This window comes from Myodes glareolus, chromosome 11 (assembly GCF_982192425.1).
Source record: "Myodes glareolus chromosome 11, mMyoGla1.1, whole genome shotgun sequence".
Classification (NCBI taxonomy): domain Eukaryota; kingdom Metazoa; phylum Chordata; class Mammalia; order Rodentia; family Cricetidae; genus Myodes; species Myodes glareolus.
The window spans coordinates 5,520,297-5,545,032 of record NC_142036.1 but is presented as its reverse complement, the minus strand read 5'-3'; the positions used below and the strand labels follow the sequence as shown (position 1 = coordinate 5,545,032).

The following is a 24,736-nucleotide window of genomic DNA, read 5'->3' as shown; positions in this document are numbered from 1 at the left end:
AGAAGGCAGTAACCGTCTTTAAGGTTATAGGCACTCCTTTTTTTCTTTTACTTAGGCTGAAGATTGCAAAGTGTAATCAATGCAATGAGGAAGCTGATCTCTAATATCTGTTGGCATTGAACTGAGTGTTTGGCTTAATTTAAGGATGACTTTTCAAACTTTGGCCATTTACTTACTTTTGTAATGCCAAGAGTAAGAGCCCAGGGCTTCATACATACTAAGTGTGTACTTTTCCAGTAAGTTGTACTCACAGCCTAGTTTTTCTGATTTAAAGGTTAAAATTATCTATCTATCTATATCTGTATCTATATCTATATATCTATATCTATATATGTATTGGTCACAATGTATCTATTTATTTATAGGAGGTAGGGAGCATGGGTGGAGACTAGAGTACGGCCTGCAGGAGGCAGTTCTTTATACTGTGTGTTCCTGGGATTGAACTTAGGCTGTCAAGTTCAGGGGCACATGCCCTTGTCCTCTGAGCCATCTTACCAGCCCCCTAAACTTTCTTTAATTTGAAAATGAATCTCTACTGAAATTGTGCAAGTATTAATTTGGGAGCACTGAACTCTCAACTTCTAAAAGTACTCATATTTTATAGGCCAGAAATTCTGAAGTTCGATCAAATGCTGCCTTGCTGTTTGTTGAAGCGTTTCCTGTTAGAGATCCAAACTTCATTGCCACTGAAATGGACAGTGAAATTCAGAAGCAGTTTGAAGAACTATATGTACGTACTGCTGTAGGGTACAGTCATTGCTAGCCTGTATGCCTTGTAGCTAGCCTGTAACTTGCCAGCAGGGCCAGTCTACGGAGGAATACCCATTTTGCCTATGTCCCAAGAAGCACACATCTACAGTATCCCTTCATTCTTTTTTTAGTCACTCTTGAAACATTACGTGTCCTTATGTGGTGTTCAGGATTATGGTAATGCGTGCCTGGTTCCCAGTAGTCTTTCAGTTGACTCTACCGCTCCCACGTGGTAGCTTTGTGACTTTGGGCAAGTTATTGACCTTTTCATTGTCTTCATCTGTGACACCATATAGAACATGTGGGGATTTAATTTCACGTCTTTAGTCGGTAAACAATGTAGTAGAACAGACACTTGTGTAACCCGTTTACGAGAAGCATGGATTGATGCTGTATTGCTTTATATACAGGACTAAATAGTTGCAGATTTGGCATCCTGGAGCTAGTCTCCTGGAGGGGAACTAGGGACATAGATTGAATGACCAGTGTTTCTGCAACTTAAGTGTCTGTTACTAAGTTTTAAATTCCCAGAGTGCTAATATGTAATACAAACAGTAATTTAAGAGTTATAACCTTTTTCCCTCTTCTACTTCTAGAGCCTTTTAGAAGATCCTTATCCGAGGGTCCGTTCCACAGGCATCCTTGGTGTTTGTAAGATAACGTGTAAATACTGGGAAATGATGCCTCCTACCATTCTTGTTGATCTCTTGAAGAAAGTCACAGGGGAGCTGGCATTTGATACGAGCTCAGCTGATGTCCGTTGTTCTGTTTTTAAGGTATACATGTAACATTTTATTTTAGAATACTTTTGTAGAACTACAGGGATTTTTAGGAAACAGAAGGGGGAAAATGATGTTGTTCTCCTCGGTAGGTAAAATGTTACTGATTGTAATTTATTGGTTTTAACTTTTTTTTTTTTTCTTTCTTTCTTTCTTTCTTTCTTTCTTTCTTTCTTCCTTCCTTCCTTCCTTCCTTCCTTCCTTCCTTCCTTCCTTCCTTCTTTCCTTCCTTCCTTCCTTCCTTCCCGCCCTCCCTCCTCCTTCCTTTCTTCCTCTTTCTCTCTCTCTCTCTCTCTCTTTGTGGTTTTTCAAGACAATGTTTCTCTGCATTGCAGTTCTGGCTCTCCTTGTACTAACTCAAACTCACAGAGGTCTGGCTGCCTCTGCCTCCTGATTGCTGGGATTAAAAGCATGTACCACCATCGCCCAGCTGTGGTGGAATTTCTAGACCAAAACCAATTTTTTTTTGGTAAAATTTTATTTGTTTTTAAAATTAAAAAAATATTAATGTGTATGGGTGTTTTGGCTGTATGTTATGTGTGTACCTGGTGCTCATAGTTCCAGAAGAGAGTGTTGAATTGGATTCCATGGAACTAGAGTTACAGATGGTTGTGAACTTTCATGTAGATGCTGGGAATCAAACTTAGGTCCTGCCTTAGAGTAGCCAGATGCAATGGATTCTTTTGGAGCTGTTTTTTTTTTTTCTTTTTCTTTCCTTTTTTTCCCAATTTAACTTTTTATTGATTCTTTGTGGATTTCATATTATGCATCCCACTCTTCTCCCCATCCCTTCCCATCTGCTCTCTACCATTCTAAATTCTCCCTCCACCCCCCAGATAAAACAAGATAAAATTTAAAAGAAAAGAGAAAAGAAAAATCTTATGGGAGCTGTAGTGTAGCACAGTGAGTCCCACAGTCCTTTCGTCCATATTTTGTTACTGTAAGGGTTCATTGCATTGAGTCATTGATCTTGTTTGAGGTCTCTGGTTTTTGCTACATCATCAGTACTGGCACTCACTGGGGCTCCTCTTGATTATTTTGTTGTTGTTCTGTGTCATGGAGATCCTGTAACTTTGAGTCTGCAGATACAGTCCCTTCATGTGTTCCAGCAGATTATAGATGTGGTGGTTGATGGAATGGGCCAATCATAGCTCTGGCTCTGGGCCTGAGTTTGTCAGTCTGCCAGCTCTCCTTCATTCTCAACACCAGGGTGAGCTCTCTAGTACTGCCCTTCCTAACTCACCCTGTGTAGTAAGCAGCATGGGATAGGGCTGATTCTCCTGCTCACACCTGCCCTGCCAGAGCCAGCTCTACTGTGTTGCTTAGTGCTACCTAGTGCTGTAGCTGGTGAGAGGCAGGGCCAGTTCTCTACTTTAGTGACCTCAGGGACAACGCTCCCACTTACCACAGATCTCAAAGGGCACGGGAGTTTTTCTTCCTTGCCCACACCGCCATATGGTAGATAAGGGCAGGGCTTGGTCTCTTACATTCATGTTCTCGGGGACAGCTCACCCATGCCCTGGAGCTGGTCTTGAAGGTAGTTGTGAGCCATCTACTATGGGTGCTGGAAACTGAACTTGAGTCCTTTGCAATTTCAGTATATAACTTTAATTGCTGAGCCATCTCTTCGGTCTCCAAATTAAGCTTTTAAAATCCATATTTAAAGTATTTGCTAGGCAGGTGTTTAGCCAAGACATATAATAGCAGAAATACTCAGGAGTGTGAGACAGGAGGGTTCTGGGTTTGGAGTCTGCTTGAGTTGCCTAGAGACCTGTTTCAAAGAAGAAAAGTGTTTTTTATATAAAATGTCTACTTTCCATAGTACTAGTCTTTGGGTTGGCATAGTTTACTAGCATGATAGAAGTCCTCATTGCCTCTGTGGAATGTCTTGCTGAGCCATCTCAACCAGCCCCAAAGCATGCCTTTGATGTGGAAGGTGATATTTTCTGGCAAGAATCGGACTCACCATCCTCTTAGCTGTTTCCTGCATAAAGTTGTTTTATTGGTGTGTTCTGATTTTGAAATGCTTTTTTTTCTCTCTCTCTCTCTCTCTCTCTGTAGTGTTTGCCAATTCTTTTGGATAACAAACTGAGCCACCCATTATTAGAACAGCTTTTGCCACCACTCAGGTATAGTCTCCATGACAATTCAGAGAAAGTGAGGGTGGCTTTTGTGGATTTGTTGCTGAAAATCAAAGCCGTGAGAGCTGCAAAGGTAAATGGGATGTTCTTAGAGAAGACTGAAATGCGAAAAGCACATTGTGATCACTCAACAGAAAGACTGATTTTAAATCTGAGAACCTTTACAGTTATGTTTTAATCAGTTTGAAAGCCAATGTATTTGCTAGATTGTCATGAGACTTGATTTTGTGTTTCTCACGGAAGGTTCTAGAAATATCAATGCATGTTTCTTTTTTGAAAGACACTAATATAAGCAATCACCTTTACATATTTTTAAAACACTATTTCTTGTGTGGTGGGGCATGTGTGCACAGTGTACTTATGAATGTCAGAGGAGAGCTTGTTGAAGTTGTTTCTTTCCACCATATGGGTCTCAGGGACTGACCTCAGGTTGTCAGGCTTGGCGACATGTTAAAAGTATTGAAATATTTGATGTACTAATACATATTTAGCACTTGGTAAGAACTTATGAAGAACTTAACGTATTGCCTGCAAAGGTTAGCTGAAATCTCTCCTGTTTGTTTTTCTTTTTTTAAACCAAGGAATTGCTTGTACATGGTACAAGGACAAAAAAGTGGTCCTCTTCCCAGCTCTGGTTCAGTTTTGCTTCCTTGATAACTGGAGATTGAACTCAGAGCCTCATGAGTGCTAGTTGGTGCCCTACCACTGAGATAAAAGGATTTCAAGATCAAAAGACCTTCAAGACTAGCTTGAAAAATGATAACACTTAGTGCCTGACTGTCCTTGGAAATATCTGATGCTAGGAGTAGTGTCACCCACATGTCTACCAGTGTGCTATTCGAAGTGACAGCTTGGGCCTTGCACTTGTGTAGAACTTACCTACCAGCGTGCTATTCGGAGTGATAGCTTGGGCCTTGCACTTGTGTATAACTTATCTACCAGTGTGCTATTCGGAGTGACAACTTGGGCCTTGCACTTGTGTAGAACTTATCTGGACTTGGCCTTTGGCCAAGAAGTATGTGTACGTGTATTGTTAAGGACAGAATGGGCCCTATTGAGGTGCTGCCCAGGTGTTAGAAGCCTGTGTTAGAGTTAGGGTTGTAGCTTAGTTGGTTGAACACCTGTGTAGCATACACAAAGGTGGTTTATGCCTTTAATTAAGTTTAATGCCTAGCATTCAGGGTGTGGAGACAGGATGATCAGTGTTTAAGGTAATCTCCAACTGCAAAAATCCTGGGACCGGCCAGGATGCTTGAGACCCTGACTGAAAACAAAAAACAAACCACCAAAGAACAAACAAACTAATATTAATTCTGTCTCTGGTAGAGTTTATGATTTTAGGAGCTCCAGAGTTAGGCACGGGGACTGCTCAGTCCAGCACGCCTAGCGTGTTGAGGAAGGATGCTCTGAGCCTCTTAAGAGAGACGAGTAGGGTGTCTATTTCAAAACTATTAACAGATTGAAAACAATTGGATCTATAGACGTAGAAACGATGGCCTGCCTCACGTGTTAGGTTTCTTTCAAATGTAGACTTGCTACTATTGCTCACAGGAAAGTCAGGTTCTGATATAGCTACTTGAAATGATTTTTCTTGATATAAAAATTAGTTCTTGGTTATTTTCTAGAAACTTCAGCAGTTTTCCAGGTTATAGGAACCACTGATTATTTCCTTTTGTATGTCTCTACTTTTATCCTCTAGTTTTGGAAAATATGCCCCATGGAGGACATTTTGGTTCGCTTGGAAATGGATTCTCGGCCTGTGTCTCGGCGCCTGGTGAGCCTCATCTTCAACTCTTTTCTGCCCGTGAACCAGCCAGAGGAGGTGTGGTGCGAGCGCTGTGTCACACTGATCCAGATGAATCGCGCAGCTGCCAGGAAGTTCTATCAGTATGCCCATGAGCACACCGCCTGCACCAACATAGGTCTGAATCTCTGCTTCTCGTGTCCTGTCCTGCCTCTCCTCCAGCATAGTGCATGTTACAGATACTCAGTGTTTGTCACTTGAGTAAGCTTCGTCATCTCTTGCATCTCTTGGTGATTTTCCTGAAAGTAATTTGCTTTACTGTTTGAGATTATACTTTTCTAATTAGAAAGTTCATTTTATAGAAGATACATGTATTGATTGATTATCTTAACCACTTTAGCAAAGCTCATCCATGTCATCCGTCACTGCTTGAACGCCTGTATCCAGAGGACGCTGCAGGAGTGCCCAGAGGCCCATAAGGAGTGCGAGAAGGAGAACGCCAGCGTGAGTGGCTCTCTTACTTTGCAGTACAGACAAGCAGACTTAGTCTTGTACCATTTCTGTCCCAGTGTATGGGGTGTTGTTATTTCCCACTTGTTCCCGTAAAGACACGTAAGTGCAGTTTTTGGGGAGTCATAATTACATTTTTTAAAGAATTGTATCTTTTGTACTTTTAGAGTCTGAAGAGATGTTTTTTAAAAAGAATATTCTTACCGATAGCAACCTTGTCCCATATCTCTTTACTCTGAGCATCTCTGTGTTTGATTTCTTGGTTGTAATAGTGTTGAGCTAAATGCTGGACATGGAGCTGGTGTCTGTTAAAGTCACTGATAGGAGCCTCTAGAAATATTTAGGGATGAACTTCTGGGTGTAAATTTTTTTTTTTTTAGAATTGTCTTTAATTAGCTATTATTTCTTTAAAACTTTGAGAAATAATAGCTAGTTCAGTCTTAAATACACTTACTGCTTACAAGAAGTATTTTTAAGCTTATATATGGGCACTTAGTATTTTTTTTTTTTTTTTTTGGTTTTTCGAGACAGGGTTTCTCTGTAGCTTTGGTGCCTGTCCTGGAACTAGCTCTTGTAGACCAGGCTAGCCTCGAACTCACAAAGATCCGCCCGCCTCTGCCTCCCGAGTGCTGGGATTAAAGGCGTGCGCCACCACCGCCCGGCTAGTATTTGAATATCTAAAGTCAAATTTGAAGGACTTTTTTTTGTTTGTTTGTTTGTTTTTTCCTGTAGTACCCAAATCTGTCCTGTAGAAGAAAATCACAAAGCCAGTTTTCATTTGCTTACTACACATAGCCAGGTCAACCCTGTGACCAGGGTAGGCAATTATGTTCAGACTGCCTCTTCTGTGGGGTGGCTTCTCTGCCTGTGCCATGGTTACCTCAGTCTTTCCCCCGTTGCATCTTGACAGGCCCACTCTAGAGTAGATGTCCTTGTCTCTTTGTCCCTTGTTTGGCCAGTCTGGTCTGAAATTGGTCAGTAGAAACTGCTGAAGAATTAACAGGACAGTAGATGTGCAGTACGGGGGAATGGTACATAGAACATTGATTCACATTCATACCTTGGCTAACCATTGCCTTTTCACACTCCTTTCATTGTAGGTAGGGTGTGTGACTTAGGGAGACTTAGCTGGGCCACCATGGAGATTTTCTGCTCTAATCAGTAGGTAACCTACAGATCAGCCTGGCACATGAGGTAGTTGTCATTGACAGAAGTGGGTAAACATCCTACTGTGGGCCACTCTACCCTTGTTACTGGGTTTGAAAATGACTTTGCAAAAGTGAACATGAATTTGGTAATGTACTAGTTGAGAATTTCTTTATCCTCCTGGCTAGATACTACTGAGAAATCTTGCAATATCTGTTAGCTCAAGTTCTGTATCATTAGAAATAAAAATTATTTCTGTTGTACATGGTGTACAAAATACCTAATTTGTTATATGAATTCTATTTCTAGGTTGATAGCAGTTCAGAATAGAGAGCTTTGTAACATTGTAACCCATGTTAGAAAAAATATATGAAGAATACGTATGTAACTAAAATGTTTTGATTTTGAGATAGTCTCACTGTGTGACCCTGGAAGTGTGGCTTTGAACTGGTGACAATCCTCCTTTGTATGCCTCCTGAGTTCGGAGATTATAAACACACACTATCATGCCTAACTTTTTGAAGAAGTCTTTTAAGATTTTTTTCATTGTTCAAGGCACCATGCACTTGGGTGGCAGAAAATGGATCTCTGTGAGTTCAAGACAAGCTTGGTCTACATAGTGAGTTCCAGGGCAGCCAGGACTATGCAGAGAGACCCTGTCTCAAACACACATCCAGACACACACACACCTTTCTTATGGCCATTTAGTAATATCCAAAAATATCCTCTGCTAAAATTTTAGAACTATTACTTAAGAGTTTAGTATTGTTAAAGTATTAAGAGCCTATTACTTTATTCAAGTGTTATTCTCAAAGGGGAAATATGGGTTCCATAAATTTTAATGAGACTGTTGTGCTAAAATATTGAGCTTCTATTTTTTTTTCTTTTTAAACAAATGTACTGATATTTCTTAGGCTGGTAGTACGTAGTGATCATGTGCTGTAATGCTCAGTGTAAATGTAAATGTGCTCCAAAAAATTCCTGTTCTGTTCACAGAGTTAGAGCACAGAAAAGGTAAGGTTAAACCCAGAATGACAACTTCATCAGTTTGTCACACTGTTCTGGTAGCATCCAAACCACTAACAGGGCGCTTTATCAAACTAATTGACCTTATCATGTTCCAAAGCATTCAGTGCATGCTGACATAACTAACTGGAGAAATCGTGTTTGCTCCTTTGATTCTTATTAATCAAAATCAGTTTTGTTCCCACGTTTGAATGGTGAAAACTGAGCGGAGTCATCCTCCTCATCTTGGTGTTAGGAAGTCACTTTATTCATCATGTGTCTGTGTCTCCATGGTCAGTTGCTGGTATGCAAGTCACCAGCTCTGGAGAGCGGGATTTGGGTATGCATGTCTGGTCTGCACTGAGCATTCTGGTCATTGTGTATTACTGGCACAATAGGAAAATAGAAACAGGTTTGTTTTTCAGTAAGTCATGGAAACCTATGATTTTAGGGGTTGTTGACATCTGTGAGTTATATCCTACTGGCCTCAGAAAAGAAGTGTTAGCTGCAGTGTCTCCTGGGGCAGGTCAGTGTTGTATAGCCATGCTCAGCAATTACCTTTTAGTATAGTATAAGCCCATCTGAGGTGTGTAATAAAGACTGCTAGGTTTTGATTTCAGAAACATTTTAGTTCATACAGACTGTTTCACTAAAGAATACTGAGTTAATTTGGAATTTATTTCTTGGGTGGAATTTGGAAAAAAAGCTACCTTTCTGATACAGATAGGTTCAAAAATAGTGAAGAAAGTTTTACTATATGAAACTTGACATTACATTTTTATATTGTTTTGTGTCTGCAATTCTAAGATGTGCTTTTGAAGATAATACGTTTGTCTTTTAATACTTGTTATTGGATTCTTTCACAGTAACATTATTTGTGTCTTAGGTACTAGATAAAACATTGTCGGTGAGTGATACTGCATCCATGGCAGGTTTACTAGAAGTCATTGTGATCCTCTGGAAGAGCATCCATAGAAGTCTGGAAAATAATAAAGAGGCCAAAGTTTATACCATTAACAAGTTTGCATCTGTGCTTCCAGAGTACCTGAAGGTGTTCAAGGTAAGGCTGGGCCATTCTTATACGTAAGGTGCTTTGCGGTGGCATCAGTTTCATCTTTATTGGAACTTCTGTCTTGTATGCATGGCAGGAAGGATGTGGTAGCCCTTACCTTGTCATGAGGTTAGCATCTCTCCCTCTGCTCTGTATCCTTGGTACCCAGGGTACTGACCACTGTGAGCCCTTAGCTTTTCTTTCTGCTGTTGGAGATCTAGTCTGATGCTGGGATCTAATCTACTTGCAGATTTAGAAAAGGGATTCTGTTTTATAAACTGAATATTCCATCTTGCAGGTACTTCCTAAGTTAGTGTTTGAAGGTACATAGGAAGCCGACTCTATGTATGAATTGTATCTGTGTTATTAAGGCAGACAGGTTAGATCAGTGTAATGAAAAGATAATTTTAGGTGCTGGAGAGATAGCTCGTTTGATGAGGTGCCTGCTCCATAGTCATGAGTACCTGAGTTTGAGCCACAGCACCCATATAAAGTGGGGTATGGCAACGTGTATCTCTAATCCCAGTGCTGGGGAGACTGAGCTAGGATGATTGGGGCTTACGGCCACTCTTAACTAAATTGGTGAATTTTGGGTTCCGAAAAAGATTCTGTCTGCATAAAGAGGTGAGTGAAGAAGATGCACGTACACATACAATAAAGCTTTAATATATAATAAATATATTAAATACATAACTATATTAAAATATATTTTAGAATGTGTTCCTTGATAATTTTATATACTTTGTTTTGATGCCATTCATTGCTTTCATTCTCCTCTCTTATTCCCCTGTCACTCTCTCTCTGAGCCCTTTCTTACCTCTTTAAGCCTTTTAAAATTTTTTTATCTTCTGAGTTTAATTAGGTTGTTTGCTTGCATATGCATGGATGTGGTCTTATTTACTAGATCATGGACAAGAAAGATGACTTTTCACTAATAGCTCCTCAGCCAGGAATGGGGTCTCATGAGCTCATTCCATGCTGGAATGTTGATGGGATCAATCTTGTATAGATCTTGTCCAGTTAAGTACAACCTCTTTGAGTCTGTGGGTGCTACAGCCATGTCATGTTCATAAAATGTAGCAATTTCCGCAATTCTTTGACACTTGCATTTTTTTCTGCTTCCTCTATTGTGATGTTCCCCAAGTGTTGGTGGGGAAGGAGTTGAAAGATGTGTCTTCATTTAGAGTTGAATACTCAACAGTCAGTCTCAGTACTTTGACCAGTTAATGATCTATGTATTAATTGATGCCTACCTCAAAAATAGCCTTTCTGACCAAGATAGAAACCAACATCATTCTATGATTACCTTGTCATGAGGTTAGCATCTCTCCCTCTGCTTTGTATTCTTGGTACCCAGAGTACTGTCCACTGTGAGCCCTTAGCTTTTCTTTCTAAGCCTACAGATTTAGAAGGCACTTTGACTTCTAAATACCTATGATTGGAATCTTCTTTCAGCTACCAACCAGCTCCCAAATAAAGACATGGAGACTTATTATCAGTTATGAATGCTCAGCCTTAGCTTAGGCTTACTCCACTAGCTCTTTTAACTTAATTTAACCTGTTTTTATTCATCTGTGTTTTGCCTTGGGGCTTTTTACCTTCCTTCTATTCTGTATGTCCTACTTTCCTGTTTTCTCCATGTCTCACTTCTTAGCATCTCTTTTTCCTTCTTCCTTGAACCTGAATTCCTCCTCCTACTTAGTCTCTCTCACTGGAAGTCCTGTCTGTGCCTCATCCCTGGATATTGACTAGATTTTATTAGATCAGCAGGTGCCTTAAGCATTAAGGAGAAACAGCAACAGATTTTTACATAATTAAACAAATGTAACACATCCTTGTGGAGCACTAGCAATAGCCTGTGTTAATTTAGTTTTCTCTGTAGCCTCCGTTATCAACTGAGAGGAATCCCATGCCTCGAACTAGGATTTTCATTTAATAACCTATGTTTTCTAGGAGTAGTATTAGCTACTCATGCAGAGTACCACTATTCAATTACCATTAAAAAGAAACATTTTTAGTTAGCTTACAAAATAGTTTCTATAAGGCTTTGATTTAGTTAACCTTATTTTCTCTTCTCTTCCCTCCTCCTATTCCCATTTACACTAAACCTTTCCACCCTTGATATTTTCCCTGTTTGCTTTGTAAATTGTACACAAAAATATATTTTTAGTTGGCAGATAAAATTTTTTATACTTTTTATTGTGATGTTTTAGAGTATGTGTAACTTGTGGAATGGTTAAATTGAGATCAGTGTATTACCTACATATTTATCATGTGTTGTACTCTGTTCAGGATTTTCAAGAATATTTCATTACTAGTAGTCTTGCCATCGTGTTTACTTAGATACTGGGAGTTAGGGGTCAAAGTGGCCACAAAAATTGAATGCAGGTGAATAATACATCTCACTTTAATTTTGTTCCTTTTCTTTACTCATGTTTATTTTCAGGAACTCAGCAATATGGCTAGTTCACAAGTGCTTGCCCTGGGAATCTCTTGTCTCTACTTTCTGAGCACTGGAATTAAAAATAGGCTGCCACACCCACTGAGAGTTTATGTGGGTTCTAGGAATCATTGCTCCAGGCTTCAAACTTGAATGGCAAGGACTTTAACTACTGAGCCATCTCCCCATCCTTTATGTGGTGTTCTTGATGGATTCTGAGTAATTAAAGTCTGCTCAGCTTACTTTATTGTTGCAATAACAGGACTAATTAAGCTGCAGTTTATTGCACTTAGTGCACTTCATGTTTCCCCTTGCCCATTTTCTTGTGATTTGGTTCATTCAGTCTTTAATAGCACTGTGCATTTTAGGAGGGAGAAACTGACCGAATTCAGGCACTTTGCTCCGTGTTTTACCAGCTTTTAGGTATAGGATCTGATTAGCCTGTGATTTATTTTGTTGTTTCAAACATGTGCTTTCCCTCCAATAACATTGTTTGGGTCGTCTTGTATAATATTATCTGAATACCTTTGTCCTCTTAAGAGTTATATCAGGACAAGTAATTAGTTTTTTCCTTTTATCTGAATTGATTTGAAAGTAAATATAGTTTCATGACTGAACTTGCTGCAGTTAGTGTTTGCTTCATAGCAAAGGTGGTGTAGAAATGTCAGGATGCTTGATTCAAGTCATCTCATCCTCAAACCTGAGGCGCACCTTTAGATTTAATTTTCTCTGGTTAGTAAAGTAATTATTGGAGTACTTTTTGAACAACCGTAGAAATAGGCTATGAAGGAAACATTTCCTGTTGTCAAATCCTGTTGGCTATATGTTTCTTTTTGTGTTTCTAGGACGAACGCTGCAAGATCCCCTTGTTCATGCTAATGTCCTTCTTGCCAGCCTCTGCTGTCCCTGTGTTCAGGTATTTTACCACAACGCAAGAATCTGTCCTCTGGGATTTGCTGTCACCTGCCCTGTGCTCTCCCTTCCTGCCTTCCCCTCTGTGTGGAGAGATTGCCAGGAGAAGTTGTTAAAGAGAGACTGTGACTCAACTGTGACTGCACCTGATATCTGGGCATTATTCTAATATCCAGAGTGACAAGCTCTAGAGCCTGTGATCATCACTGACCACAGGTGGCTCCAAGTGCTTAGACTGTACTGTGAGTACACAGTATACATGTGAAAGAAGAATGCCAGGATACTGAGTACATGTGAAAGTAGTGTTTTCAAGAGGAGGATTCGATAAGCTGCTGAAGTCCATTTCTCTAATTCTCTTTACATTTTATGTAGTTGACACACAACCTTTTTATGTGGCTGGTGAGCAAATGGTGGTTCTTGTATATAGTTACCATGCCTTGGTCACTGAACTTCTATATTGATGTACTGTTTCAAAAACTGTGTCTGCATGTGTGTGTATGTGTGGTGTGTATCCAAGTTTATGTGCATTGTTTCTATGCAAGAACCTATGGAGGTCAGGAAAAGATGTTGGATCCCCTGGAATTGGAGTTACAGATGATTATGAGCCATCATGGTGCTTGGAACTGAACTTGAGTCCTGTACAAGAGCAACAAATGGTTTTAACCACTGAGCCATCTCTCCAGCCCTTGCATATTATTTTTTATTGCGCAGTTTAGTTCTGGAGTTTGCTGCTTAAGAGTAAAATACTTGGTTTTGTTTACTTGCAAAAGAATTGTTGTTTAAAGTTCATTTTTACATGTGTTTTGTTTGTATGTGTGTTTGTCCACACACATGCACAGCACAGAGTGTGTGGAGGCGAGAGGAAAGCTCTTGAGAGTTCCCTTTGTGGATCTGGGAATCAAGTTCAGGTCATTAGCCTTGATGGCAAGCTCTCTTACCTATAGAGCTCGTTCGCCAGCCTCCAGAATGAGTGTTTTGTGGCATGTTTTGGTTTTGTCTTTTGCTTGGATATTTGGGTTTCTAAGTTTTTGGTTTTATTTTTTTAGATGTGTGTGTGTTTCCTTTCTTTGTTTTTTCTTTGCTTTTTAGAGAAAGTAAGCAGGTGCAGTTGGGTGGGTATGGAAGTAGGGAGGATCTGGGAAATATTGGGGAAGGGGGCAAAATGTGATGCATATGAATTATGCAAAAAATTATATAATGTATTATATGAAAAGAAAAAAGGAAAAAAAATGCCCTAAATTATGACCACTTCTGGAACCTGACAGCTGGCACTAGAGACAGAAGGCTGTTGAGATGTGGGACGTCCTTCTGCAGCAAGTACCAGTGTAACAATGAGACCTGTGCACCCTTGATGCAATCAAATTGCGTCTCGGTTTTCCTTATGTTGTGAACAGTAGGGGCTTTCTGTAGAGGTGTTAACCTGGTTTTCTGTACTTGACTTTTTCAGTTGTGGTGTGATTTCTGTCCTGAGAAATCAGGAGGAGAGTGTTACAGGCAGGAGCTACTGTACCCTGCTGGATTGTCTCTGTTCCTGGGGGCAAGTGGGGCATGTTCTGGAGCTCATTGTTGACTGGCTGACAATAAGGCCACGTCAGACCAAGGTGTGTATACAGCCATGCCTCTCTGGAATGTGGAGAACAAGGGTGTCTAGAAATTGTACAATGTTCTGGAAACGTATAATTGCCTCTCTGTTCCACTGCTCTTCTTCAGAGTAAAGTGCAAATCAATGATACGTGCCCAGTGAGACATGAGCTAGCATTGCTGTACATGGAGTATTTGCTGACCCATCCAAAGAATCGAGAGTGTCTGCTCTCTGCACCCCAGAAGAAACTTAACCAGCTTTTAAAAGCACTTGAAGGATCCAAGGTAACTATTTATCCTAGAGGTTAAAGTGACTTCAGATAGTAGTAGCTGTGATGCAGTGAGGTGTATGGTTTTCATGCTTTGGTGCTAGAATGTTTGCAAGCTAGAAAGGAACTGAGAACTCTGAGGTGAACAGGTGAGCCTGGGAGTAGTGCCATTCCCAGGACCTGTCTCCTCACAAGCACTGTTTAGAGTCTACATTTCTCCACAGTTTCTAGCTTGTCAGGGCTCCAGTTTGTCTCCCCTTGTCTGAGAATAGGCTGACTAGGACCAGGCGTCAGTGAGGAAGTACTAGCTCTCTTCAGAGTCTTCGGCTGTATTTTCTAGAAATCTTGGAAAGCGTGCACAGTGACTTTATTGTGCCCCAAGGGCCCTTTGGAATCCAGTTTTTCCCCTGCTGCACTGGCCCTATAGGATTCTCTACTGAGTAGTCCTCATTGCTGCCACCCAGGATGGTGGTTCAACTGAGCCTGCCCTGAGAAAACTGTAGTCCCTGTGGGCAGTGGTCCTGCGGCCTTGTGTACCTGTTAACTGTGTTATGTGCTTCTAAAGCCCACTCAGCAGATAGTGTTCAGGTGCGGGGTGGCAGAGAGCTGCCACTGCAACTATCCTTCTAGTTTCCTATAGATGAGGCGCTTTCCACCTTGTTTTTATGTGGTCACATGCCATTCAGAATGTGGGTCCTCGGTTGTAATTTTGCAGGCAGATCTGGAATTTTTTCTTCAGTCCCCAAGTGGGAATCCCCTCAACTTCAACAAAGAAGTTGCATTGCATGCCTTTGGCCTACACTGTCGACTGAGCGTCCATCTTCAGTACAAGGTATGGTGTCTCTCCTAGTGCTCTGAGTATCATGTATCAAAGCTGCTTTTCTTACTTATTTTCTTCTTTGTTGTGTTGGACAGTTCTCAGAAGAGAAAATTCATCTGTCCATCTTGAATGAAACTGGCTCTTGGTTAGAAAACAAAGTTTTGCCTCTTCTTCAAGACCAAGAAGAGGAGTTTCTGAAGCTTCGGAGGGATGTCTATCAGCAGGTCATCCAGGTCAGCAGCTGGGACACGGCTCGTGCTGTATTTCCAGGACTGTTTATTTTGTTGTAAAATGGTTTAGACCCTAGTGCTCTTTTATAATACAGAGAATGGCATTTCTTTTTACAGAGCACATTCTGCATAATTTTAAGGTAGTTTAATATGTTATATGTGATGGGTATTTGTTTAGGTTGGTGAATTGCTTAAAATGTCTATAGAGTTCTTATAGAAACAATGAAAATGTATGTATTTATGTAAGTTCTTTTATAAATACAGTTGTGAACATTTGCTTAAAATATTAGTACATCACAGGAGAGAGGCTTTGTTGGGCTTGACTGCCTTCCTTTTTAAATGGCCTTTGTTGTTATTGAACCCATGTGTGTCTTACAGACGTACCTGGCTGTGGGTAAAGATGTTGTCATGGTGGGCCTTGGAGACCCTAAATTTCAGATACATCTTTTACAGTGGAGTCTCGGAATAATGAAAACAGGTACTGTAGCTTCATTTACCCATTAAAGGAATGTTTGGAAACAGTATGTACATATAGCTTTTCCATCCTTCCATCCCTCACCCCCTTCTTCTGAAGATCAGAATCTGACTTCCAGACATTCATATGTAACACATATGGGCCTTTACCAAAAAGTTGGGGTTTTGTTGGCTGTAATACACCTAGCAATTTCAGAGATGCTTCTGATGTCAGGCACACTGTTAGTTTCTGTTGCAAAAAGGAGTGGCGGGCTGCGTTCCCGCCGGGATCCCACACGGCTAGTTTTACACCCGAAATAACAATACACACATTGTATTCATTTAAACACTGCCCGGCTTGTTACTTCCAGCCTCTTATTGGCTAACTCTCACATCTTGACTAACCCATATCTAATAATCTGTATGCCACCACGAAGTTGTGGCTTACCGGGAAGATTCTAACCCATGTCCATCTTGGACAGGAGAAGCATGGCGTCTGCCTGACTCTGCCTTTCTCCCAGCATCTTGTTCTGTCTACTCCACCCACCTATGTTCTGACCTATCAGGCCAAGCAGTTTTTTTATTAATTAACAATGAAAGCAACACATAGAAAGAAGACCCACCTACATCAAGTTTCTAGGGTCCTTGGGGTTCTGCTACCTGGGTCTGCCTTGCTGGTGTGTAGAGTTTTTCACCTGGCATCTGTGTAGAGACTGTTCCAGATGTGGTCAGGTGGGGGCACACCTGGAACCAGGACCAGCGATGCCTTCTGGTGCAGTGTATGACAAAGAAAACACTACTGAGCTCTGATCTCTCATTTTCCCAAGCCCCCAGGCATCTACTTCCAGATACGCTGCCTCTGTGGTGTGGAAGATTAGTAGTGGTTTTTACTGTACATCCCAGTTACTGAGCTAAATGGAAATATCTGTCCACAATTAAAATTTTCATTTTTTAAAGCCTGCTAGTTTGCTGAGAGAGACTTTTCTACATTAAATGCAGTTTAGCATGTTTAATTGGTCCAGATTTGTAGGAGGAGGGCCGCTTGTTCTTTCCGGGCACTTGGCTAGCTTACACCTGAAATAATCATACAAAAACTGTATTAATTAAATCACTGCTTGGCTCATTAGCTCTAGCTTCTTATTGACTAACTCTTACATCTTAATTTAACCCATTTCTAATAATCTGTGTATCGCCACGTGGCACTGGCAGTGACTTACTGGGTAAAATTCCCAGCATCTGTCTCTGGTGGCTCTATGGTGTTCCTCTTTGCATCTTCTTCCCAACATACTGTTTAGTTTTCCCCGCCTAGTTCTGTTCCCCTATAGCTCTTCTATAGGCCCAAAGCAGTTTCTGTATTAACCAATGAAAGCAACACGTAGACAGAAGGACTTCCTACACCACAGATTAGCCATTGTGGTCAGTGATGTGAATGATGCAGCTTGGACGCATTCCAGGCAGGCCTGAGTGGAGCCCTTCCCTTCCTGTGCTGCTGAACACTAGTCAACGACTTCAAATATAACAAGATATTGTATTGGTTCACAAATTCTAAAGTTGTAGAATTATTTATTTTAACGTCTTGGATTTTTTTTAATTATTCTCTGTAGTTTAAAACTTCATTCTACACATAAGCTAATTGTTGAAATTAAATGATTTTTTTTTCACACTTGATTCATCACTTAGGAATTATTTTGCTTTAGGGCTGAATCTACTTTTAATTATTTATAAAGTTTAAAATCATAGAACTAATCAGAATCTTCTTTCCATTTAGTTCATTTCATTACATAGTGGTACCCAGTCCCTTTCCATCAGGTTTAGAGCTGGACCTGTGTCCAGGCTGGAGTGAGCTTTGTGTTTGCATGTCCAGTGATTGGGGTCTTTAGGACTCATCACTGCACCGCAGTGCAACTCTTCCTCTGTGGTGCTTGCAGGGATGCGTTAGAGGTTAGCAAACCGAGACTAGAGTCTACTTTCTAAAACTTTTCTGCTCTACTTGAAAGGGGCTCGGTGAGGAAGCCATTTTCAGAAGCTATTTATGTGTCTTACTTACTTTTCTATTGGTCTGATAAGATACCATGACGAAGGCAACGTATAGAAAATAAGAGTATATCGGGAGGTCATCCTGACTTTCATGGCAGGGAGCACGGCAGCAAGTAGACAAGCATGGAGCAGGAGTTGTAGCTGAGAACTCGTATCTTGAGACACAGCCACCAAGCAGAAAAAGGGACAGCTCATTGGAAATGACATGGGTTCTGAAACCTCAACGCTTGCCCCGGGACACACCTCCTCCAACGAACTGACACTTTTTAATGCTTCCAAGTATTCAAATATAAAAAGCCTATGGAGACCATTCTCATTCAGACCACCACATTGTGTTGGTATTAATTATGTCCAGGGAGGGTATTCTTTATAGACCCAAATGCGTATTCTAAAGAACCCATTTCTGGGACACAGTTGGATGGCCAAGTGCATCAACCAAATAAATTAGGGGTTTAAGCTCATAAACTTCTGGTACTCCCACTACAATACAGTACATAGATGGTGGAAAATCAGGCACCAAACATAGCAGAGCTTTGGGAGAGTTCTTACTGGAAAATACCGGCTCAATTAAAAAGAAATGTTGAACTTTTTTTAAAGTAAAGACTATAGGAAATCTAGGGTTATGTTTGAAAGAGAAATAAAAGCAAAGTAAAGACTATAGGAAATCTAAAACTTTGGAGGGAAAAGGCCATTGATAAAGACTAATGTGAGACAGCTGGGATTTTAGCATCTCAGGAACCAAGGCTGTCATGTACAGTTTGCAGACAGTGCAGGAGGTCGCCCCACAGCTTACGTGGGAGGCTGTCTCTATCTCTTGCTGTCCTTGCTGCAACAGTGAGCTGTTTGTTTGTTGGCAGGGACTTGGCAACCTAAAGATGAGCATACTGGGGAGAGCCACAGAGCCAGCACTGCTTTAGTTTCAGATTGATGGCTTGTTTTCTGACTGTGAGCTGTGCCCTGGGGAGGACTCTCAGCAAGACTATAGATCAGCACTGACTTTGGCTGGAGCTGGGAATCCTGGCCTGCTGTTAGCAGTTTGTTGCTAGCTAGGAAGCTAGCATGTTGCTTATTTGGTTCATAAAATACACCTGAATACAGTGAAATAACTTAAGGTTAAAGTTTTCGCTTTTTCAGGTTTCTTTCCATGTTACTGAGACTACTCATTCTGAGGAAGAATGTAAGGAGACAGCTCCTTTGTCTGTGTTATATTAGTTAGGGTTCTCTAGAGGAGCAGAACTTAGAGAATAAATCTATACTTATAAAGGGGATTTATTAGAATAACTTTCAGACTATGGTCCGGCTAATCCAACATTGGCTGTCTGCCAGCCGAAGGTCCAAGAATTCAGAAGTTGTTCAGTACACAAAGCTTGATATCTCAGCTGACATCAGTATAAGCTGGAATCCTGAAGTAGGTTCTAATGCCAATGAAGGAATGGACCTGCTAACAAGGCGAGAGAGAACAAACTGGCAAAGAGAGCGAGCGAGCTTTGTCCTTTATACAGGTTGCCAGTAGATTAAAGGTGAATCTTCCCACCACAAAACATCTGTCAGGGTCTAGTCAGCAGTATCCGGGTTTGAAGAGCTCAACCCCGTCTCACTCAGTGGATGGTCCACATGATAAATACATATGAGGACTGAAAGAGTAGTAGCTCCTTGAAAGTTTCTGTGTGGTTTTAGCAATTTTGCAGAGCTGCTTATTGATTCTGGCAGAGCCTTAGACCTCAAGAGGATTGATAGAGAGCCTCTGGGATGGAAAGTCTGTCATCCCTCAGCAGGACGGTTTGGGGTGTAGTTGGTTGGCTGTGGTCTCTAGCAGAGCTTGCTGGATCTTTAATTTTGTAGCTGAATGGCGTTACCCTTCATATCCAGGACTATTCTCTAGGCGAGTCCTGTGGTCACCTGGATAATGGACTGTCTGAGGAGCATCATTTCTGTGCTTTATTGCATACTTGTTTTATTTTAATGTGTCTTGTATTATGGATTCTGCCAGGTGGCTTGCTGTGTCGTACCCTAAAGTTAAGGGCTAACCAGCACCTGAGCCATGTGTTAAGAGTGGGGCAGGGTGACATGGTGTGTGCCTTTGAGGCTTACTGGGGACAGGCCCCTGTCTCTGCTTTTGTAGCTTTTACTGGCAAGATTGATTAGAAATAAAGATGGAGGAATAGTTTTATTAGGCTTATATACAAAATGAATTTTACCACATTATGTACTCAGTCAGGAAGGTAATTGGGGAAAAAAAAAACACCAAAGAAAACCAATAAGCTACAACCAGATATCAGAAATCTGTTACGTTATCAAACGATGTTGGGAGCTGTCTAACCTTGTCCTTGTTGGATTTTACTTTAGTAAAATATAAGAGAAAGTTTGTGTTTTCTAATTCAAGTTTTATAGGAGACACACATGAACAAAGTTCGTAGTTTACCTACAAAGTCAGCTGTACTACTGCTGCTGGGGAAGAAGTCAATTTTTTAGTTATGTGGAGAAAAAAATATGTTTGATTCTAGTTTGGATTAATCTGGTAAACGTGTTTAGTGCTAATTCAGTAGTAATAGGTTCTTACATTACTTTCATGTCTATGTGTTAAGCAATTTCAATTGAATTATGTACATGTGTAATTGGTGGTTCTCCTTTTCTTTGTAGTGAAGGAATTTTTTTACATTTCATTACTTCTTGACATTCTCAAGGAGATAGCTGGAAGCTCCATGATTCAGAAAACAGATTCAGAAGAAGTCACAGTGCTGTTTGATTTAGTGCAGGAAGTATTTCAAAAAATGTTGGAATGTGTTGCTTGGACCTTCCGGAAGAAACCAGAAGAAAGTCTGCAGGTATTGTTCTGAACTGGCCAGGTCTCACTGTGCTATCTGCTGTGGGCATTGAGTGGTGGTTGGACGCCAGCCCTAAAGGTAAGCATGCCTGCCTTCTTTGGTGGCATGCAGATCGGCAGTCTTGAGCTCAGGGATTGAAGTCCCATGGATGTAAGGACTCTAAACGGAACTGATCTCTGCAGGCTGTGATTCTAGAGCTTCCCAGGAAAGAATATATTTGTGAAGATGCTCATTTTCAAAGGGACAGTCACTGCCTGGGAGGATGCTCACGCCCGTCATCTGTTAATGTCCCGATTTAGAAGCGCCTTGAAGGAACCATGGTTTTCTGTTGATGGTGAAAGCTGAGATAATTGAGAAACTAGACCATAAAAATCAAAGGGACTAGCTCTGTTCCTAAAACAGTGTAAAGCCCATTCCTGAATAAGTTAGCAGAGAGCCATTTTTTTTTCTGTCAGTGAGCTATTATTGTTTTAATTAAGAATGTTTAAATGGGAGGTTCTTTATTTTATTTTATTCTAGACTAAGCTGATAGAAATAACCTAAGCATGACTGGCATATGTTTTCTCTAGCTCAGCTCGTAGTCCTTTCCAGTGTCCGTGATCTGTTGATGTAGTTTATCCCCCACCAAGTCAAGTCGTGTCATTTAGAAACATTGCCTGAGCTGATGACTTTATTTTAATGTTAATAGTTGCCTTTCTTTCCATCTTCCATCCTCCTTACTATTGATACTCCTCTTGTTTTGTTTATTGGTTTTTGTTGTTATTTTGGAAACAGCTTCTTTCTGCTATGGAGCTCCGATTGTCCTTGAACTTTCTATATAGACCAGGCTGACCTTGTACTCACAGAAATTCGCTGCCTCTGCCTCCAAGGTGTGTGCCTCGATGACTAGCAGCCATTTTATTGTTTTTTGAGTCAAGATCTCACTCTAGCTCAAACTGGCCTAGAAGTCACCAAGATAGCCCAGGCTGGCCTCAAACTTATGTCAGTCCTCCTTACTTAGCCTGGCATATCCTTAGATACAGACGTGAGCCATCACACCTGCTGCATCCTTAGATACAGACGTGAGCCGCCACACCTGCTGCATCCTTAGATACAGATGTGAGCCGCCATACCTGGTGCATCCTTAGATACAGACGTGAGCCGCCACACCTGCTGCATCCTTAGATACAGACGTGAGCCGCCACACCTGCTGCATCCTTAGATACAGACGTGATCTGTCATACTTGGTGCTTGTTTTTTAAAAACTGATTTTTAGCTGTACTGACAATGACTAATGTGATTTCTTGTAGCTCTTTCATTCTGTGAAGTCCCCTCTTCATGAATTTATCAGCACTATTCAGTCCTGGTGCAAGGACACTGCAGTCCATCATGGTGTACTTTCTACTCTGATTGCTGCCCTTGTGGTTGAGATAAGTCATCAGCTGCAGAAGGTGAGGTATACTGATTCTGAAACTGCCATGCTCTTAACTGTCCCAGATGTTGTGCCTGCTTACAGTACGTGGTTAAGGTTTTCTAGTGCAAGCTTTTGGTGACGACTGTTTGCCAGTTTCACTACTTTGCCATTTAGCTGTTTGGGCATCTAGAGCCATGTGGAAACTGGAGCATATGCTAAGGGTATTGTCATTCCTGACTGCGGTGGAACTAGGCACTATGATGCGGATATGTCTGCTGGTTTTGAATTAATTGATAGTTTCTAAAGATTCTTCTTTGTTGAAGAGATCAAGAATAGTTGGGCAGACAGACATTGCAGGATTGTTCTAGACTGAATTGGTGTACATATCTCTGCATGCTTTTTTCTTTTTTTCTTTTCATTTCTTAACTATAGGAAGCTTGAAGTTTTGAAAATGTGCTTACTGTGATTATGAGTGTTTTCCTTCATGTGTATATATGTGTGCCATGTGCATTCTTGGTGTCCACAGAGGCCAGAGGAAGGTATTGGGTCCCCTACAACTGGATTTACAAAGCTGTTAGCTGCTTTGTGGGTTCTGGGGACTGACCCTGGGTCCTCTATAAGAGAAGAAAGCTCTCTTAGCAGTCAAGTCTTCCCTCCCTCTAGCTCTGGAAACTTGAAATTTTGGTATCTTATTCTTCTGTCGGAGCTAAAGGTGAATGGAACACAGATTTAGTCTGTTTTGTTACAGATTGACCTGATCATTGTTGCTATTTGAGCTAACACAGAAAGTGATACTGTACATAGAGAACATGTAGGATGCTCTTTGTCTTCTTAAGCTTCAAGATGTCCCTTGTGGACATAGGCAGTGATGTGAAGGAGAGAAGTAGCGGTGGGTTTACTCAGAATGAAAAGATGGACTGTCGCTGAACTGCATGAACTTCTAGATATGGTCATGTACTGCTTAGTCATGGGCACTCTGAGAAGTGAAGATGCAGATTCTCACTGTGCTGCCCTGGGTATGGCTATACAGATGCCAGCACGCTCAGCATAATGTTTTGGGACATTGTCAGATCTACCATCCCTTGTTCCCAAAATGTTAGCACGCGGCTGTGCAGCTCATGATCGAAGAGAGATTATTTGGTTTAAGAAAGTAATTGCTAGGTGGCATTGCATAAACCTAGGATTAGGACTTAACTTCAGGAAGCCATGGAGGTGAAGTTATTAAAGCATTGGCAGCCTTTGGACAAACCCGGACCCTTTTCTGTGTGCTGCTCTGCCTCTTTGCAGAAGAACACTGCTGACTGCCTGTCTTCTTGCAGTCTATATTCTTGACTACAGATTGTTCTGCTTTTTCACTTCTTTTTGTCAGTTCTTTTGTTGGGTTGCATATGCATTTAAGATTACTGTCTCCTTTGAAGGTCTTATTTCTGACTGTCCTATTATAAAATACCTGCTTCACGAAGTCTACATTGTTAACTTTGTAGCCAGCCTGGCTCCCTTAAGCTTCACAGGGCCTCTGTATTTAGCTTTTACTGCTGATCTGTCTTTACAAGTAAGGTGTTGTAAGTGTGCTACATGAGTAGTTCTGTAAAACAGTCTGACAGTGTCTTCCTTTCATGGGGAGTGCTTATAACTCAGCTGATGTTAAAGCTGTGGATGTGCTTGGTGATCACATTAGCGTTTAAGACGGGAACCCATGATATCCCCTACTTCATCCTCCACAGTGCTGAGATCACAATCATGAGTCGCCATGCCCCACTTTTACTGTTGAGTTTATCTTTCCTGTGGACTGGACCTTATTTTCTCACCCTTCCTACTGCAGTGACTCTTTAATGCAGTTCCTCATGTTGTATTGTAGCCATACAACATTATACAAATGAAATATACAAAATTATTTCATTGCTACTTCATAACTGCAGTTTTGTTGCTGTTATGAATTGTAATGTAAATATCTGTGTTTTCTGACGGTCTTAGGTGACGCCTCTGAAAGGATTGTTTGAACCCGCAAAAGGATATCAGTTCTCAGGTTGAGAACTGCTTTAGTCTGAAACACCAGCATTCTAAGACTGGCTTCTAATCTGAGCTGAGAGGAACTGGTTAAGTTGGCTTAGGATAAAAATACGGTTTTTTTATAGATGATATCAAGTTAAATAAAGGCCATTTGACTAAAGCCTTGCTAAGTTTTATGTTCTTTATTTCTGTTACATTGAGTAAAGTGTTCTTGTGGAGAATAATAAAGAAATTTGTAATTAAGTGTAGTGAATAAAGCTTGTTATTTTGAGTTTCTGAATTGCTTTGGTCAGATATAAGAGAACCCAGATCAATGTGAACCAAGCTGTCAATCTGGGGTAATTACAAGATTTGAAACTTTCCTAGGTTTCTGATATAGAAGAGCTGACCACACCACAATGTCCTGCTGACCTTCCTCCATTTTCAAGGTGTTTAGTTGGTGTAATAATGAAGTCTTCGGATGTGGTCAGGTAATTAATTGTCTTCTCTTTGATCCTGGTACAACCCTATCTGTATTTTTTCTTAGTGCCCTGTAATTTATTACTTTTTACTCTCAGATTATCAAAGGTATTTTTTTACCCACTTGTGAAAAGCATTCCATAGCTTTTCTTCATGTTATGAGTGATGGAACTGCTTATGT

The 24,736-nt window shown here is 40.8% G+C and overlaps 1 protein-coding gene across 7 annotated transcripts in view; it reads left to right on the top strand.

Annotated features, from left to right (window-relative positions):
- The window catches only part of Ncapg2 (non-SMC condensin II complex subunit G2), a 67,189-nt gene that overhangs the window by 20,989 nt on the left and 21,464 nt on the right, over positions 1–24,736 (top strand). For all 7 annotated transcript variants that reach the window (XR_015739172.1, XR_015739171.1, XR_015739170.1 and 4 more), the window contains 15 exons: positions 605–730; positions 1,347–1,526; positions 3,591–3,743; positions 5,370–5,592; positions 5,815–5,918; positions 8,962–9,135; positions 12,412–12,482; positions 13,926–14,079; positions 14,189–14,344; positions 15,044–15,160; positions 15,244–15,381; positions 15,757–15,856; positions 20,509–20,693; positions 21,983–22,123; positions 24,463–24,566. Coding sequence is in view for 1 of the 7 variants with exons in the window: in XM_048437722.3 (XP_048293679.2) it covers positions 605–730; positions 1,347–1,526; positions 3,591–3,743; positions 5,370–5,592; positions 5,815–5,918; positions 8,962–9,135; positions 12,412–12,482; positions 13,926–14,079; positions 14,189–14,344; positions 15,044–15,160; positions 15,244–15,381; positions 15,757–15,856; positions 20,509–20,693; positions 21,983–22,123; positions 24,463–24,566 (2,126 nt within the window). In the remaining 6 variants the exon portion in view is untranslated. The remainder of the gene's footprint in view (positions 1–604; positions 731–1,346; positions 1,527–3,590; positions 3,744–5,369; positions 5,593–5,814; positions 5,919–8,961; positions 9,136–12,411; positions 12,483–13,925; positions 14,080–14,188; positions 14,345–15,043; positions 15,161–15,243; positions 15,382–15,756; positions 15,857–20,508; positions 20,694–21,982; positions 22,124–24,462; positions 24,567–24,736) is intronic.